This window comes from Phragmites australis, chromosome 17, assembly GCF_958298935.1.
Source record: "Phragmites australis chromosome 17, lpPhrAust1.1, whole genome shotgun sequence".
Lineage (NCBI taxonomy): Eukaryota > Viridiplantae > Streptophyta > Magnoliopsida > Poales > Poaceae > Phragmites > Phragmites australis.
Genome location: NC_084937.1, coordinates 27,790,787 through 27,805,288, shown reverse-complemented (window position 1 = coordinate 27,805,288; position 14,502 = coordinate 27,790,787). Strand labels below are relative to the sequence as shown.

The 14,502-nt window shown below is 45.8% G+C and overlaps 2 protein-coding genes across 2 annotated transcripts; both read right to left on the bottom strand.

Moving 5' to 3' along the window:
* Positions 1-5,268: 5,268 nt before the first annotated feature.
* Positions 5,269-7,134, bottom strand: LOC133897803 (seipin-2-like). The gene is made up of 2 exons (XM_062338632.1): positions 6,192-7,134; positions 5,269-5,775 (listed from the first exon to the last, which is right to left on the bottom strand). Exons 1-2 carry the CDS (start codon positions 7,053-7,055, stop codon positions 5,329-5,331), a joined length of 1,311 nt encoding a protein of 436 aa, XP_062194616.1. The 5' UTR covers positions 7,056-7,134; the 3' UTR covers positions 5,269-5,328.
* Positions 7,135-13,375: 6,241 nt separating this feature from the next.
* Positions 13,376-13,702, bottom strand: LOC133897046 (proteasome subunit alpha type-4-2-like). The gene has a single exon (XM_062337631.1). The coding sequence runs from the start codon at positions 13,700-13,702 to the stop codon at positions 13,376-13,378; it is 327 nt and encodes a 108-aa protein (XP_062193615.1).
* Between the last annotated feature and the right edge of the window lie 800 nt (positions 13,703-14,502).

Genomic DNA, 14,502 nt, shown 5'->3' with positions numbered 1-14,502 from the left:
AACGGGCGGGTGCCTGAGGAGAGCATGCGCTGCAAGCAGCGCGCTCCCCGGACTGGCCTCGCTGAACGCGAGTCTGCACCGCAGTGGCACCCGGCGCTGTCCAGAGGCGGACCTAGCGGCCGGGGTCTCGACCTCCTGCTGGGGGTCGGAAAGTGCATCAGCGGCGGCGGCCCTGCTGGGCCCAGCGCCTTGATCCCCCTGGGAGGGAAAAACCGCACACGTGGATAGCGGCTGCTGCTGGAACGCAGCAGCGACTGGGCTCTCCCGGGCGTCGGCAGCACTCCGTCACTGGAAGTGGAGCCGGAACGCTGAAGACGGTGCCCACCAGCCATCTTTTCCTGTGAAAAAAGCAAACGAACAAATCCAGGGATATTCCCCCCTACCAGGCGCGCCAGCTGTCGGAGGATGAACTCCTGTCGCAGGGATCCCGAGAGACCCCTTTTTAAAGATTCGGCCGGGGGATGATCCTGAACGAGCTCGTCGGGGAAATAAATGGAAATGGAAATAAATGCAACGGCCGGTGGTGGAGGATGATCGACCTAGTGCAAAAAAGAGATAAATGCATCGGGGTTTAGACAGGTTCGGGCCGCACGGGGGCGTAATACCCTACTCCTGTGTGAGTGCAATATCTTTCCTTGAAGGGAATTCTTCAAGGATGTGTCTGGTTACAAGGGTGTATTGTCTACAGAGAGCTTGAGGCTCCCGTGCTCTAGCTCTGCTCGAGCTTGCTTGTGATGTTCTTCGTCTCTTGTGGTCTCTTCTCTTGATCTCGTCTTGTCTGGCTTAGTTGCCTTCATATGTTCTCCATCCTTTCCTTTTATACACACGCCGACCTCGGCTTACCCCAAATGGGAAAGAGGGGGCGCGAGTGCCAAGGCGCCACGGAGAAAGACGTCATCATTCCGTCTCGGCGAAGTGACAAGGGCAGTGGAAAAATGCGGCGCGCATCCGACCACCCGCCACTGTGGACGTCCTCCGGCGCCGTTGAGAGGGCCCACCGGGAGGCCACAGAGGCGCCCGGTGCACCCACCCTGTCTTGTTCTTCTGTCAGGGCAGGGTGGCAGGCGGAACGCTTTGATCCTGGCAACGTTATCCCGAGGTACCCCGGATGATACGGGACGGGACTCGTGCAATTAATGGACCCACGCCCCCCTGCCAAAGCATGGCAGGGACTGACACCATGGCATGGGCAGCTGAGAATGTCAGGATGTCAGGCCGCGCGTGCCCATTAAATGCGGCATTGGACCTTTGACTGGCTGACACCCCGCCGACGGGACCCTTCGGGTCGTCGGGGCGTCGGGCGATCTTGCGCGAACCTTCGGAGAACCGAGTGCTCGGGGGCTGCCACGTGCAGCCCCGAGCACTCTCTCCCGAGCACTCCTGTAGGACCCTTCAGGGAACCAAGTCCTCGGGGGCTGCCACGTGCAGCCCCGAGCACTCTCTCCCGAGCATTTCTGTAGGACCTTCGGGGAACCGAGTCCTCGGGAGTTGCCACTTGCAGCCCCGAGTACTTTGTCCCGAGCACTTGACTGTTCGGCCTATCGGGGGACTATGGTACTCGGGGGCGAGTGGGAACCCCTCCGAGCACTTTCTTCCCGGTACTTGGACTCTGCGGGTCATCGGGGAACTGGGGTGCTCGGGAACCAGAGGCTGTGGCCCCGAGCACCTTCTCCCGGAACTTAGATTTTCCTCATCCTGCAGGGGGGACCTCGCGGGATGGTGACACGTGGCGGCCGGCCGGCCCGGTCTCGGGACTCAGGGACCCTTGGTTCCCGATACACCGACAACAGTACTGCATGATTTTAAATGGGTTAGACCGATATGGCACGATTAACCATGTCATGCCTAGACCGAGACCGAGGTACGGTGTGCCGCCTAGCACAGAGCCTGGCACGGCTGACCTGTTAGGGGAGTTTCCATGAATCTTTTTTATTTTTTGAGGTTTTTTCTTTCTATAAACGGGCTAACCGGGCCTAAATATGTTGATCGGGCCCACCCATGCCTGGGCTGAGGCTGTGTGAAAGGATCGAATAGCCCAAGAGGGGGGGGTGAATTGGGATATTAAATTTGTTTTTTTTAATTAACTATTGCTTGACCAAATAAAACTTATAAGAAACGCAAGTAAGGAATTTTAACTAGCACAAGATAGCTAACCACGCAAGAATTAACTAAGAAAGACAATTCTTAAGAAGAACTTGCAATAATAACAAAGCTCAAAATAAGATGCAAGAAAGTAAAGAGTTGGAGAAGACAACACCGATTTTTTTCCGAGGTTTCGAGAAGTTGGCACTTCCCCCTAGTCCTTGTTGGAGCATCCACCAAGGATGTCGCTCCCCCTTGAGTCACCAAGGCTCAAGTGCTCCCTCTTGATTTCCCTTTCTCCATCTCCGGATTGGCGGGTATCAAACCAAGTACATCCTCTTTTTCCGGGGCTCCCACAATTGCTCCAAGAGCTCACCGAGAAATCCTCCGATCACCAAGACCGTCTAGGTGTTGCCAACCACCAAGAGTAACAAGCCTCAAGCTTCACTTGACAAAGACCAAGCCTAGACAACAGCTAGATGCACACTTGTTACTCTCCAAGCACTCAAAGAAGTCCTTAATCCTCAACTAAGAACTTAAAATGGACACAAGTGCTCCCTCTCTTGCCTCTAAATGACACACCAAGTGTATGAGCTGCTACAGGGTCGCAAGAGCCACTGTTGAAACCAACTGAGTGGGTATTTATAGCCTAGAGATCAAAAATTAGCCGTTGGCTAACCACTCTCATTTTACTGTAATCACCGGATAATCCGCTGGCTATATCCTTAAGATCACCGGATAGTCCGGTGGGTTCGAACCCAGAGCCAGCTGTCACTAGCCGTTGCACGGCAACATTTGTCCGGTGATAAACTCCGGTGAACAACAGTCAACACCGGATAATCCGGTGAGTACAACTCACCCGACCCTTCGAATTTCCGAACCTTCTGCAAGAAATACTCCGGTGATATTTTTGCTACCACCGGATAATCCGGTGAGTTCAATTTGTCTGAGTTTCTTCACAACATTTCTCCGGTGGTCTGCCAGCTAAGTCACCGGATAATCCTGTGAACGTAATTTTCCACTGTGGCCCGAAGCAATGCTCTCTGCAAGAAATAGTCCGGTGTTCAGATTATGCATTCACCGGATAATCCGGTGGGTACAAAATTGTTTTTCTCCGAAAATTTTCTCTGCTGGAAAAGCTCCGGTGGTCACCGGACTTTCAGCACCGGATATTCCGGTGTAACACTTCTGAAATTTTTCATATAATTCGGATGCCTCAATTAGTGTTTATCCGGTGAGTATTAGACATCCATCAGAGGATAATCCGGTGAATAAATGTTTTGTGAACTTGTCCAATTCAACTTTCTTTGAGCTCTAATTCCTTGACAGCTTCACCATGGACTTGTATGCTCTACCTAGTGCTAGAATTTAACAAGTGTGCATCATCTACGTCTAGACTCACTAAGTCAAGCTACTACTTTTAGCCCCCCTTTATAGTACGGTCAAAAGACAAAAAGAAAAAGGAGACCTATACTACTCTAAGTATCCTTCATCTCCTTTGTGATACTTAGAACTAGAAGATCCTTAGTCTTAAAGCATATGTCCTTTGATTGTCCATATAAGCACTTTAGGGACCAAGATTAACCAAATGTCATTGTATACTTAATTTTTGATTCCCTTCAAAATAAATTGTTAGTCACAGTAATATGGTTGTCATTAATCACCGAAATACTTACCACTTACCTAGGGGCCTAGATGCTACACTGTGGCAAATGGGCTAGCCTGGCTCAGCCTGAATCTATTAACGGGCCTGACAGGCCATGTCCTAACTGGGCCAGGCCCAATCGTGCCTGTAGTGGCCCGATCTATCATGTCCATTTGGCCAGCTTTAGTTATACAAAAGATTGATTGCGAGTTTGTTATGTGGTAATGTTGCAACCGACTAACCTAGAATATCAACTTTGGGAAAATAATAATCCATCAAGATCTAGGTGGTCACATGACATAGATAGTTAATTAGCTCGTTGTAATAGTTATTCGTCAAAAAAATATGATAAAACGTGACCCGAGTTGCATGATAAACCGTATTCAGCAAAGGGTTAAGAAAACTAAATGAAAGATATAAATAAATGTAAAATTTTATTCTGTAAGAGTGACACCTCCCAACTGTCGCTCCGCCACTGCACACACTCATTCTCCCTGCACAGTGCAAAACAATCGTGGCAACAGCAGTACGGTTGGGCAGGAAATAATTACTTTTTTGTGATGAATTGATGACGTAGTAAGGTAAGGGGACATTGATATATGAACTTGTGGTAGTAAGTCTGGAGAGAGAGATTGGACGCCACCTCAACATATCAGCTTTACCAATGCACGAACCGTGGTTTGGTGCTAAGCTTTTGCTAACTAGCTGCTGCTGGTAGATTGGTATTGTTGATTAGGGATCAAACCAAGAAAATTTGGCATATGCATCCGATCCGTATATAGAAGAGATAGGAAATCAATTGTATGAAGTCAAAGAACTTATGATCAATCGTATGGCCCCCTCTGGCATGTGCAAAGCTCCGCTACTGTGCAGATGATCACTTCTTGATGGTTGGCAGTAGAGACCTGGTTGGCAGGAATGAATTCAACCATTACCCATGGAAAAACATTGCCTATACAAATGTACACAATGTATCATCAGACAAGGTCTGTGCCTGATGAATAACATCAGTGGCATCAGTCATTTCCCTTGAGGACCAGATCAGAGTTCATCCTGAAATGTGTCGCGCTGACCCAGAGAATAACATCGGTGGCATTAGTCAGTTCCCTTGAGGAGGACTGCAACATGATTTCTTGTCCTAACTAGAGTAGTTCTACTTTGAGGCAGCAGACAGTGACAGCGCAGACGGCAGAGATGGGCTCTAAAAAATGATCCACTACCTCGTGGAGTTCTTCACAGAAAACACATTCATCAAAATTTTATGCCATCACTGTTGTCTCGATTCCAACTTTGCTCGAATCCCTAACATCTTCATCCTTCACAGCTCAGGTCAGTCGGTGCTTCCTTCATGTTTTGGAGGCTTTCCAAGGAATGGTCAGTACCTTTTGTTCTTTCAGATGTTCCAACCTGGTGTGTCCATTGATCACATTCACATTACAGTTACCTGAATATTGCCAACTTATCATCCACAAAACTCTCCCAAAACTTTACAGAAACGAGACTTGCCTGGTGGCAAAGCATCAGTGGCGAAACATAGTCCATCGCACCACATCAACGTCGTCTTTTCATTTATTTCGGAGTTGTACATTACATGAGTTAGCCTAAGGAGCAGCAGCATTATGTCCACTCCTCGGAAATATACAAGGTCTACAGCAAACAAGGGCAAACAACAATTCAAAAACAAAGAACCCCATACTGCTCCAAACAAAAAGAGTCCATCTCCAGTTCCAGAGTATTCTCTTGAAAAGAGGAAGTTCAGCTTCAAGCTTTAACGATGCAGCATAGATCTCTGGGATGCCAGCACCAGGACCAAACTCTGCTCTTTGTTCTAGGATTATCCTTACTCCTGTTGTTGGTTCCGAACTCACAGTAATACCCCTCATTTTTAGTCTGATAACTTGAGATTCTGAGGAATAGCCAGACAAAAGAGAAACACTTCGGAGAAAAGTCTCTATGAAGTGCATGTGAACACTCTTGAACTTAAGCATGCATGGTTGGCTCGAAGTTGAGATCACTTTGCCATCTGCAGATATAAACTCCGCCTTTACCTGAGCACAACGGAAGAAGGCAAATGAGATGGAAATTAACCGTTAGTGTAACCAGGGGAGAAATTTAGAAATGAGTGTATATAATGCAAACCCCAACGCAGTGTGTACTGTTGAAAATGCAGGTCAAGGAAGTACAGAGCATAACACAAACCTTCTAATCACAGTATCTTTCTTACAAACACTTAAGTAGAACCTCTCAATGCACAGAAGAGTTCACAACTGTTATCTTCTCATTAATCAAGTATGCTATGCAACTATGAGATGAGAGCCAGTAACATGCTCCTGCCCACATTGTTAGCATCGATTCATTTACAAAGCTTCAATCAGAAGTCATGATTTTCCTCAGTACAGAATGAATATTTTCGAAGGGAATTATCATGCAAAGCTGCTTTCAAAAGGACCAGCAGGAAATATACCTGGAAAACACCGAGCCTCCGGTTGTAATCCGACTCCGGCAGCGTCAGCGATACCACGAGCTGCATCCGCTGATTCGGTGGAACCAACCGCGGCACCGGCACAAACGCAACCGGGCTAGGCTTGGTGTAATCAAAATTCAGGGTCTCCGTCACCTGAACAGGCTCCTCAACGATTCTTCCCACCAAGAGCCCCCCTCCCAGGAACGCCATAATCAGCAGCGCACACAGAACCACACAGACGTACACGGCCCAGAGCGACCCCCACACTAGCCTCTGCGCCACCTTCCCTACACTGTCCCCTCCTCCGAGCCGCGCGGTAACAGCGCCCGCAGCCTCTCCAACTACCCCGAGCGCCCACGCCCTCGCGCGCCGGGCCAGGCTGAGCGGGTCAATCACGAAGAGGAACCACCATTGCAGCAGACGAATCGGGAACGCGAGGCAGCTGATGAGCGCGCTGACCTGGAAGACCACCGCCTTGATGATGAGCACGGCGAGGTACTCGAGAATGCCCCGCATCGGCGCCGGCGTCGGGGTAGAGGCACGAGCATCCACATCAACATCCGCATCCTTATCCTCCTCGGTGGGCGGGGGAGAGCGGGGGGCGCTGGTGGCCTCGGAGGATTCGGGCCTGAGAGTCCCGTCGTCAACGGCGGTGATGGTGGAGGTGGCGGCGGAGGCCGAGGGGGAAGGGGAGAGGACGGGTTCGGGCTGCTTTAGACTTTTTGCGCGGCGCGGGCGGCGGCGGAGGGTGGAGGGGGAGGGGGTGTGTGGAGGGGGAGGGGAAGGGAGCGAGTCGAGGGCGTCGAAGAAGGTGTCGTCGGAGGAGGAGCGGGAGGCGGCGGCGGAGGGTTCGTCGGCGTCCATGGGCGACCGATCGGTGGGCGGTGGTGGGATGGGTGGTCGTGGTGGTACGGAATGGGGACGAGGAGGTCGCAGCGTAGAAGCATTGCGGTTTGGAGTTATTTATTTCCGTTTTCTCAAATAACTTGTTTTTTTTTATTTTTTCAGAAAAATAGTTCAGTTGACAAGGTGAGAATTTGTGATAATTTTGTGTTAAAAAAAACCCTTCTACAATGTAAATCACTCGCTTTCCCTTTAACTGAATATCGATCTGTCCCGTTCCTTACAATAACTGATTGTCTATTTTCTTTTAAAAAGTGTTTCGTATAGTGCAATCACTTATGCTTGAATTTTATCAAAATCTTTTCTTTGATATATTTTTATTAGACAATCCACAGGCACTTAAAAAATGAAAAATCTTAGGCACGTATAAACAGATGAAAAGTCATCACGAATATCCGCTCAAGCTTATCTTTGATGAGTCAGGCTAGCTGCATTTTGCTCGAAGTTAAGTTCCAAGCTGTAAGAGAGAACAAAAGCTGGCGAAACACACTACCCAATTTGTTGTGTGGCATGCGCAAGTTTTCCGTTGTGTTGAGCATTTGGTTACCCATGATAATACCCCTCGTCTAAGTCATCAATAAAGTGGTCTGTTTCTCGTAAAAAAAAAAAGGAAGAAAATGTGTATACAACAATATGAACTTTTGGACATGATATTTTTGAACATGCATCATATAGATGAAGATAGAACTTTTAAGATGATGACATAGCTAGAGACTGACTTAACTTGTAAGCATGCATCGAAATTCAGATGAGTAAAAAACCCGATAATGTTGCAACGGTTTTTGAAATATTACATGTGATATCTAACTATCTAAGGCCCTATTTGGGGAGCTGAAGCTTATGGATTTTTTTTGAAAAACTGCTTTTCTGAAAAGCTGCTTATGGCTTCTGAGATAAACGGTTTGGCTTATGGACTTAATTTTTAGCTTATCAGCATACCAGCTTTTCAGAAAAGCCACCTTCAACCAACTTTCAGCTTTTAGTTCATTTCACCAGAAATCAGCTTTTACTTCTCAGAAAAGCTCATCAGCAATCAGCCTGTTTGGGGGAGCTTCTCAACTTTTCTGAGAAGCAAAAGCTGCCAGAAGCTCCCCTAAACAGGGCCTAAGTTACCTCTCCAACATAACTCGTTGACAATGAAAAGGCAAGTATAAAAAATAGTTTGTTTGAATTTGAATTTGGATGCCTAAATATGGAGTAGTATCATCCCGAAAACAAAAATGGTGTAACCGATTTCTGGATATACATAATATGTTACATGTATCATATAGTTAGTTTTAGATATATTTGTTAAATGAATTGTGACTAGGGATCTTCGAAACAACCACGCTCTCCAGATCAATAAAACCATCGAATATTTCCTACGCAAAGCTGCCAAAACACTGATAGGAACCAGCACTCGAGGTGCCATTTGTACATGAAGAAGATGTAGGGGGAGGGTTCAAAAAAATCATCGATAATCACTCGGTTACCGATTAATTCGGTTGGCATTGTATTCATAAGTCCACCAATTTTCGATCAAACTCAAATTAAAATTTTAAAAAATAAACTTTGACGAAATTTGTCTAATTTTTACCGAATTTCATTAAATTACTATGTGATTACTGTAGTTACCGGCCGCGGGTAATTTTCGGTGGTGAAACGCATTAGTAAACCATATGTAGGGGTCACGTGTAATTGAAGCCAGGAATCCTCCCACGTGGTGGCCTTATCTAACTGCTGGCACACCACCTCGGTGCTCTTGCTGCATCACCAATCTGCGTGTCATTGTGCCTCTGCAGAACGGTAGAACCGTGCGGATAAGAGCATATGTAGGTTCGAGGAAACCGATTAGATGATGTGAGTAGGCGATATTAAAACTAATTGTTAAGCAATTAAAAAAATTTATAAAAATAAACTAAAGATCACTAAAGCAGTATAAAAATAACTAAGAGCTATGTCAAAATTTGTAATCCTAATGTGATATGTAACAATTCATATTTTAGAATATAAATTGTATAAAGTAAATTGCTCGAATGATGACACACGAAATTTATCCTATGGTATCGGTGAGTTACTGATCACCCATAATCCACGTTGAGGTGAGTTCAAGCTTCTAACAGTTTCTCTATCAAATATCCAATTCTCACACAAGAAATATCTCACACCTTGCAACTTAATTTTAAGCTGGAATAAAATAAAAACTACTCAATATCTCAATTCCACTAGAATAGCACTTTGCCTCTCTGGCAAGACGTGCTCAAAACCTCTCATAATCACCATCGTGACTCATTCACAATCTTCTTTGAATGGCTCAACAGCGTAACAACCTTTAAACCGTCTAGAAGACAGCAAACTCTAAGAGTAACAAGTCGATGACGCTTGCTTCAAGTATCACTTGCGGCTCAATGCTCAAACTCTTCAAAGTAATGCACTAGATACTCTCACGCTTAAAAAATACAACCACTAAGTCAAGAGAGGTAAAGTAGGAAGGCAAGACCTCACTTGAACAAGTCAAGCAACTATATATAGGTCACACTTCAAAATGTGACCATTTCTGTTGATTTGACACCTATACGACATTGACGATCATACCACAAGTAACTAGCGATCAGACCACCAGCCGTTCAACAACTATAAAGTCATGACGATGACTTCTAACACAGGCTAGCGATCAGACCGCTAGCCCTCTCGATCAAACAGCGAATAGGGAACAAAGTACCAAAACTTTCTGTTCCTGGGCGGCCAGACCACCAGCCAGAGCATATGATCTGAACCCCTTTGTTCCTTGGCGGTCAGATCGGGTTGCATCATGGTCAGATTGAGACTGAGGTCCAAACACATCTCAAACATGGTTATACAGCGGTCAAATCGGTAAAGCCCTTCGGTTAGACCACATCACTTAAAACTTAAACAGAACAGTTTTTGCTATACAGCGGTCAGACCGTCACAACTTAGAAACACCCCAAATGTCGTCTTTCTTTGTTTTCTCTCAAACTAAATTTCTCACTATATATGAAATACAAGTATGGACAATTGTGGCACTATAGATGTCTCAAGTAAACACGCATTAACTCCTCTTAATAGTACGACACTTATCCTATCAATCTGATTAACTTTCTTCTCTAATCTTCTTTGACCGGCAAAAGAAAATACCCTATAATTGCATATTTGCCTTGAGCTATTAATTTTTATCTTTTTCACACATGTTTCTTCTAGCTTCGCAACACCTTTGAGACTAATCTTTTCATAACTCAAATAAACATGTTAGCCTACAAATTTCTTATTATCATTAATTACCAAAATACGAATTATGAGTCTAGATGCTCAAGCATCTCTAGCAGTCTCTCTATCCCACCTGTCATCCCACTCGATAGCCAAAATGCCTAAAATCTAGTCTCCAACGTCTCCAACAGTGACGCCGTCACACTCGCTATTTTGATGTGCCCTCCATACCTGGCCTCACACATGCCAAATATGACGTCCCTCTCCCCCCATGCCATCCCCAACCATCGCTCCATCGTTAGCTCCCGCCACCATCCTCCGCCCATTTCTCCCCTGTTTCCTCTTGCAAAGAGCACCACACACTACCAAGTTCAACCGGGCCGCCGAGGGTGACTGTCTGGGGCAAGGAGTGGGAGATCTTCGTGGATCTTGTGGCCGACATCTGCGGCAAGGACAGGGCCGTCGACAGGGAGAAGGAGAAGGATAGAGCGGTCTTCGTCGACAACGAGCGAGCCAACCTCGGCAGTGGCAACCGCATCTAGGTCTCCTGGGACCTCCACAACTGGCTCTTCCCCCTTGCGAGCCACCTCCCACGGAAGCCTTGATGCACGTGCACTCCCATGTGATGCTTGTCTTCCAGGTGGAGCTCGGTGGCGCTGGCAACGATGAGGAGCGCAAGGCTGATTTAGGAAGGACCTCTCATCTGATAAGGCCACGAGAAGGAACACATGCATCTGGGGAGGCTACCTCGCACGGTGGGGGCAACAGGACTGGAGCAAGATGGGTAGTAGCGGGGACAATAAGAAGGGGAGAGGAAGGAGTTCTTCCCCAAATATATACAATTCAGTTAAAAATGACTAAAATATAGGAGAGTGGAATATAGATAATGAAGTATAGATGGTCTGTTGGAGTGCTAAAAGATATATAGGTGGAATATTTTTAGATGGCCCTCCATATAGATATATGGATGGCATAATTTAGCTAGTCTTTTGAAGTTGCTCTAACGAATTTCAGCAAAAGGAGAGAGAAGGGGCATGTGCGCGACCTTTTATTTTTATATTTCAAAAATAAAAAATTATAACAATAAACTTCTATTTAAAAAAATTGTAGAACTAGACTGTTGTCGCTTGTTACGAGGTGGCAAGTTTAAAATTTTTAAAAATGCTACTTTACATTGTTCTCAATTTTTTTTAAAAAAAAATCAAAATAGTCATGAAAAAATTTGAAAAAATTATTGGTGTAGAGATACTATGATCTAGCTTTAAAAAAATTTAGAAAAAATTATGATCGGTACAATGAGAAAAAATGACAAATTTCACTTTACAAAGTCTGTCTTTGTACAATAAAATTTGTTTTTTTTTTGTTTTTCATTCTACACATCATAGTTTGAGTTGAAAATTTTTAGAGAGCTAGATTATAGCATCATCGGTATCATACATTTTTTTCAAAAAAAATTCATGACTATTTCGATAGTGTTTTGAATTTTGAGAGCATTGAAATGTTATATTTTTATTTATTTTTAGCATGTTGTCCGCTGAAAGGATGACAAGCACCTACGGAAGGTAATAACCTAGTTTTGCTAAAAAAATTAAATGTATGCCTATTTTGCATTTTTTTCTAAATATAAAAATATAAAAATTCCATGCACGATTCATGTTTGATGGATCTGGCCCATTTTGTAGGATGAGATGAACAAAAGCCTAGCACATTGTTTCCCGTAGAGAGAAACCCACTGCCTGTAACCCGCATGCATGATCTGATGCTCTGGCATCTTGAAGCATGTTCTGTAATCAAAGTTTGTTTGCATAATGATCACATCAGGATGTGCGCTAGTTCTGAATTTCTCTGGTTTATATCATGTTCATCTTCCATTAATGACTTAACAGAGCTGTTTTAGACTGCCTTAAGAGATAGCTAACTCAAAGATGAGGCAAAGATCTGAAATGCGCAAACAGCAAGAAACTTTTATCAGCAAACTTATGTCTGAAACATTCTGAAACCAAGCCACTACCAGTTCAATTCGTACAGACCAGTTTTTGCTGTTTTCACGGGCAATCGAAGCATTGGATGTTTCGCACAGGCATGGTTATTTAGGAATAAGTTGAGTACGCAGTTTTTGTTCGTCTGAATTAGCTTGACGGGGAACCTCGCCGACGCCGCCATGACGGGGCCGGCGAGAAGTGACTGCAGCCGTAGGTTGTGCAGGCGTGCAAACACGCCTGGTCGGCGACAGCAGGCTGATGCATGCATGCACGCGCGAGGGGGCTAAACCATGACGAGTAACCCGTCTTCGCCGCCGCTGCGCCAGCTTCTCTCTGCAGCGCAGGCGATCGGGGCGCACCACGCGAAGCCGAGCGCCGAGACTGCCCCGCCCACGCACCGTGTCATGCACCTCAATCATCTTGCTGAAATTTTTTAAGCTATAATATATATTGTTTTTCAAAAAATTCCTGACTATTTAAATAGTGTTTTAAAATTTTAAGAGTAATAGAATGTAATATTTTTAAATTTTTTAACCTATTCTCCATTAAAAAGTGGCAACTTTATTATTTTTAAAAGTGTCTCACTTTTAACATGTGACGATAGCCTTTTTTTTTTTCAAATGTCCCTGATCCAGCCAGAAAAAAAATCCTCATTGACCTCGGCGCCTGTAGTTGCTACTCGCTGGCGGTCTTCACTTCTCAGTCCGGCGTTATTCCTCCTTGACTAGCCTCGTATTTCGGGCTGCCATGCCATGTGGGCTAGGCTACTTGCCCCCTCCTAGCTACCGGCTCGACGCACGCTATGTACAAATTGTTGACGAGCTATTCTACGAGTCAGATATTGTTAGGACAACTCCAGCAAAATCTGTAACGGAGCCGATATCCAATGCTACAGTGATTTACAGACTACTGTAGCGCTAGAACTCTTCTGTAGCGGAGCCGGTATCCACCGCTACAGTGATACGGCGCCGGCAAAGCGAGGAGAGAGGGCCGGCTATTTTGCGGACGCTATGCAGGAGCTGTAACACTCTACTGTCACCCGCAGGACGCCGCTACCGAGCTCGTGGTCCCCGCGGCGGAGGAGGACTCCCTCGCCTATCTTCTTAAGTCGGATGACGCCGCCGCCGTGGCGCTCGGGCTCGGGATGTCCGAGTACCCCATCGGGAAGCTGGTCATGGTCGCCGCCCGCATCCCGGCCATGGTCGCCGCCGAACTGGGTGCATCCGTCGCACCCCCACCGCCGAACTGGGTGTAGCCCTGCTTGGTGTCGCAGAGGGACTGAACTAGTTGCTCGATGGGGATAGGCTCCTGGTAGGAGAGGGCGTAGCGCTGGGCGTGGAGGCTGGCGATGTTGATGAGGATGTTGGCGTCGGACATGATCCCAGCGACGATGCAGGTGAGGTGGAAGTCGATCTTGTACATCTTCTCGGCGGAGCGGGAGGTCTGGCGAAGCTTGGAGGTGACATTCTTCTCGCGCGGACCCGGCGTTACTGCGAGACATGGCGGCGGCGGCGGAGTGAACGAGGATGGGGAGGGACGGGGGCTTGCACGAGGTCTGGAGAAGTTTGGAGGTGACCTTCTTCTCGCGCGGACCCGGCGTTGCGGCGAGACATGGCAGCGGCGGCAGAGTGAACGAGGATGGGGATGGACAGGGGCTACAGGAGAAGATGACTTTTGACGTGGGAGTTAACGGATCGGTTAAAAGGAAAATAATTTAATAAAAGAGAGAGAAGATATGGTTGATTTATAGAGTATCTGTTGGAGATGGTTGAAACAGATAGTGCTGTAATAGTGATAGTGAATACGGTAATAATGTTATAGAGTACAAAATTTTGAGGTAGCTGTTAGAGATGGCCTTAGGACCGCAAACGGGTTGAATATTTATCAATTGACCATTTTAAGGGTTTGTATAGCATTTCAGAGTTAAAAATTAGATATTCGGGGATTTTTGTTGGATATCGAAGTCTGATAGATGTATTGGATTCAGATGTAGAGATATAGGCATCTATCATATATATTCGAAGACTATTTAATGACTATCTGAGTATGTTTTTTGAGCTTGTAATTTTTTAATATGGAGTTAGATGAAGATGATTTTTCTATAAAAATTGTAGCTCTCGTTGATATCTACAACTTTGAAGTTGAGATTTTTTTTATTTGAAATCATTAATGTGTCCAAATAATTAAAAGAAACTTTAGTCAGCATGTTGAACACCTGTAAT

Bases quoted from the DNA above. Each gene is read 5' to 3' on its own strand.
- LOC133897803 (XM_062338632.1), bottom strand. From the start codon at position 7,055: ATGGACGCCGACGAACCCTCCGCCGCCGCCTCCCGCTCCTCCTCCGAC. The intron at 5,776-6,191 runs GTATATTTCCTG...CGTTGTGCTCAG, and splicing joins GGAGGCTCGGTGTTTTCCAG to GTAAAGGCGGAGTTTATATC.
- LOC133897046 (XM_062337631.1), bottom strand. From the start codon at position 13,702: ATGTACAAGATCGACTTCCACCTCACCTGCATCGTCGCTGGGATCATG.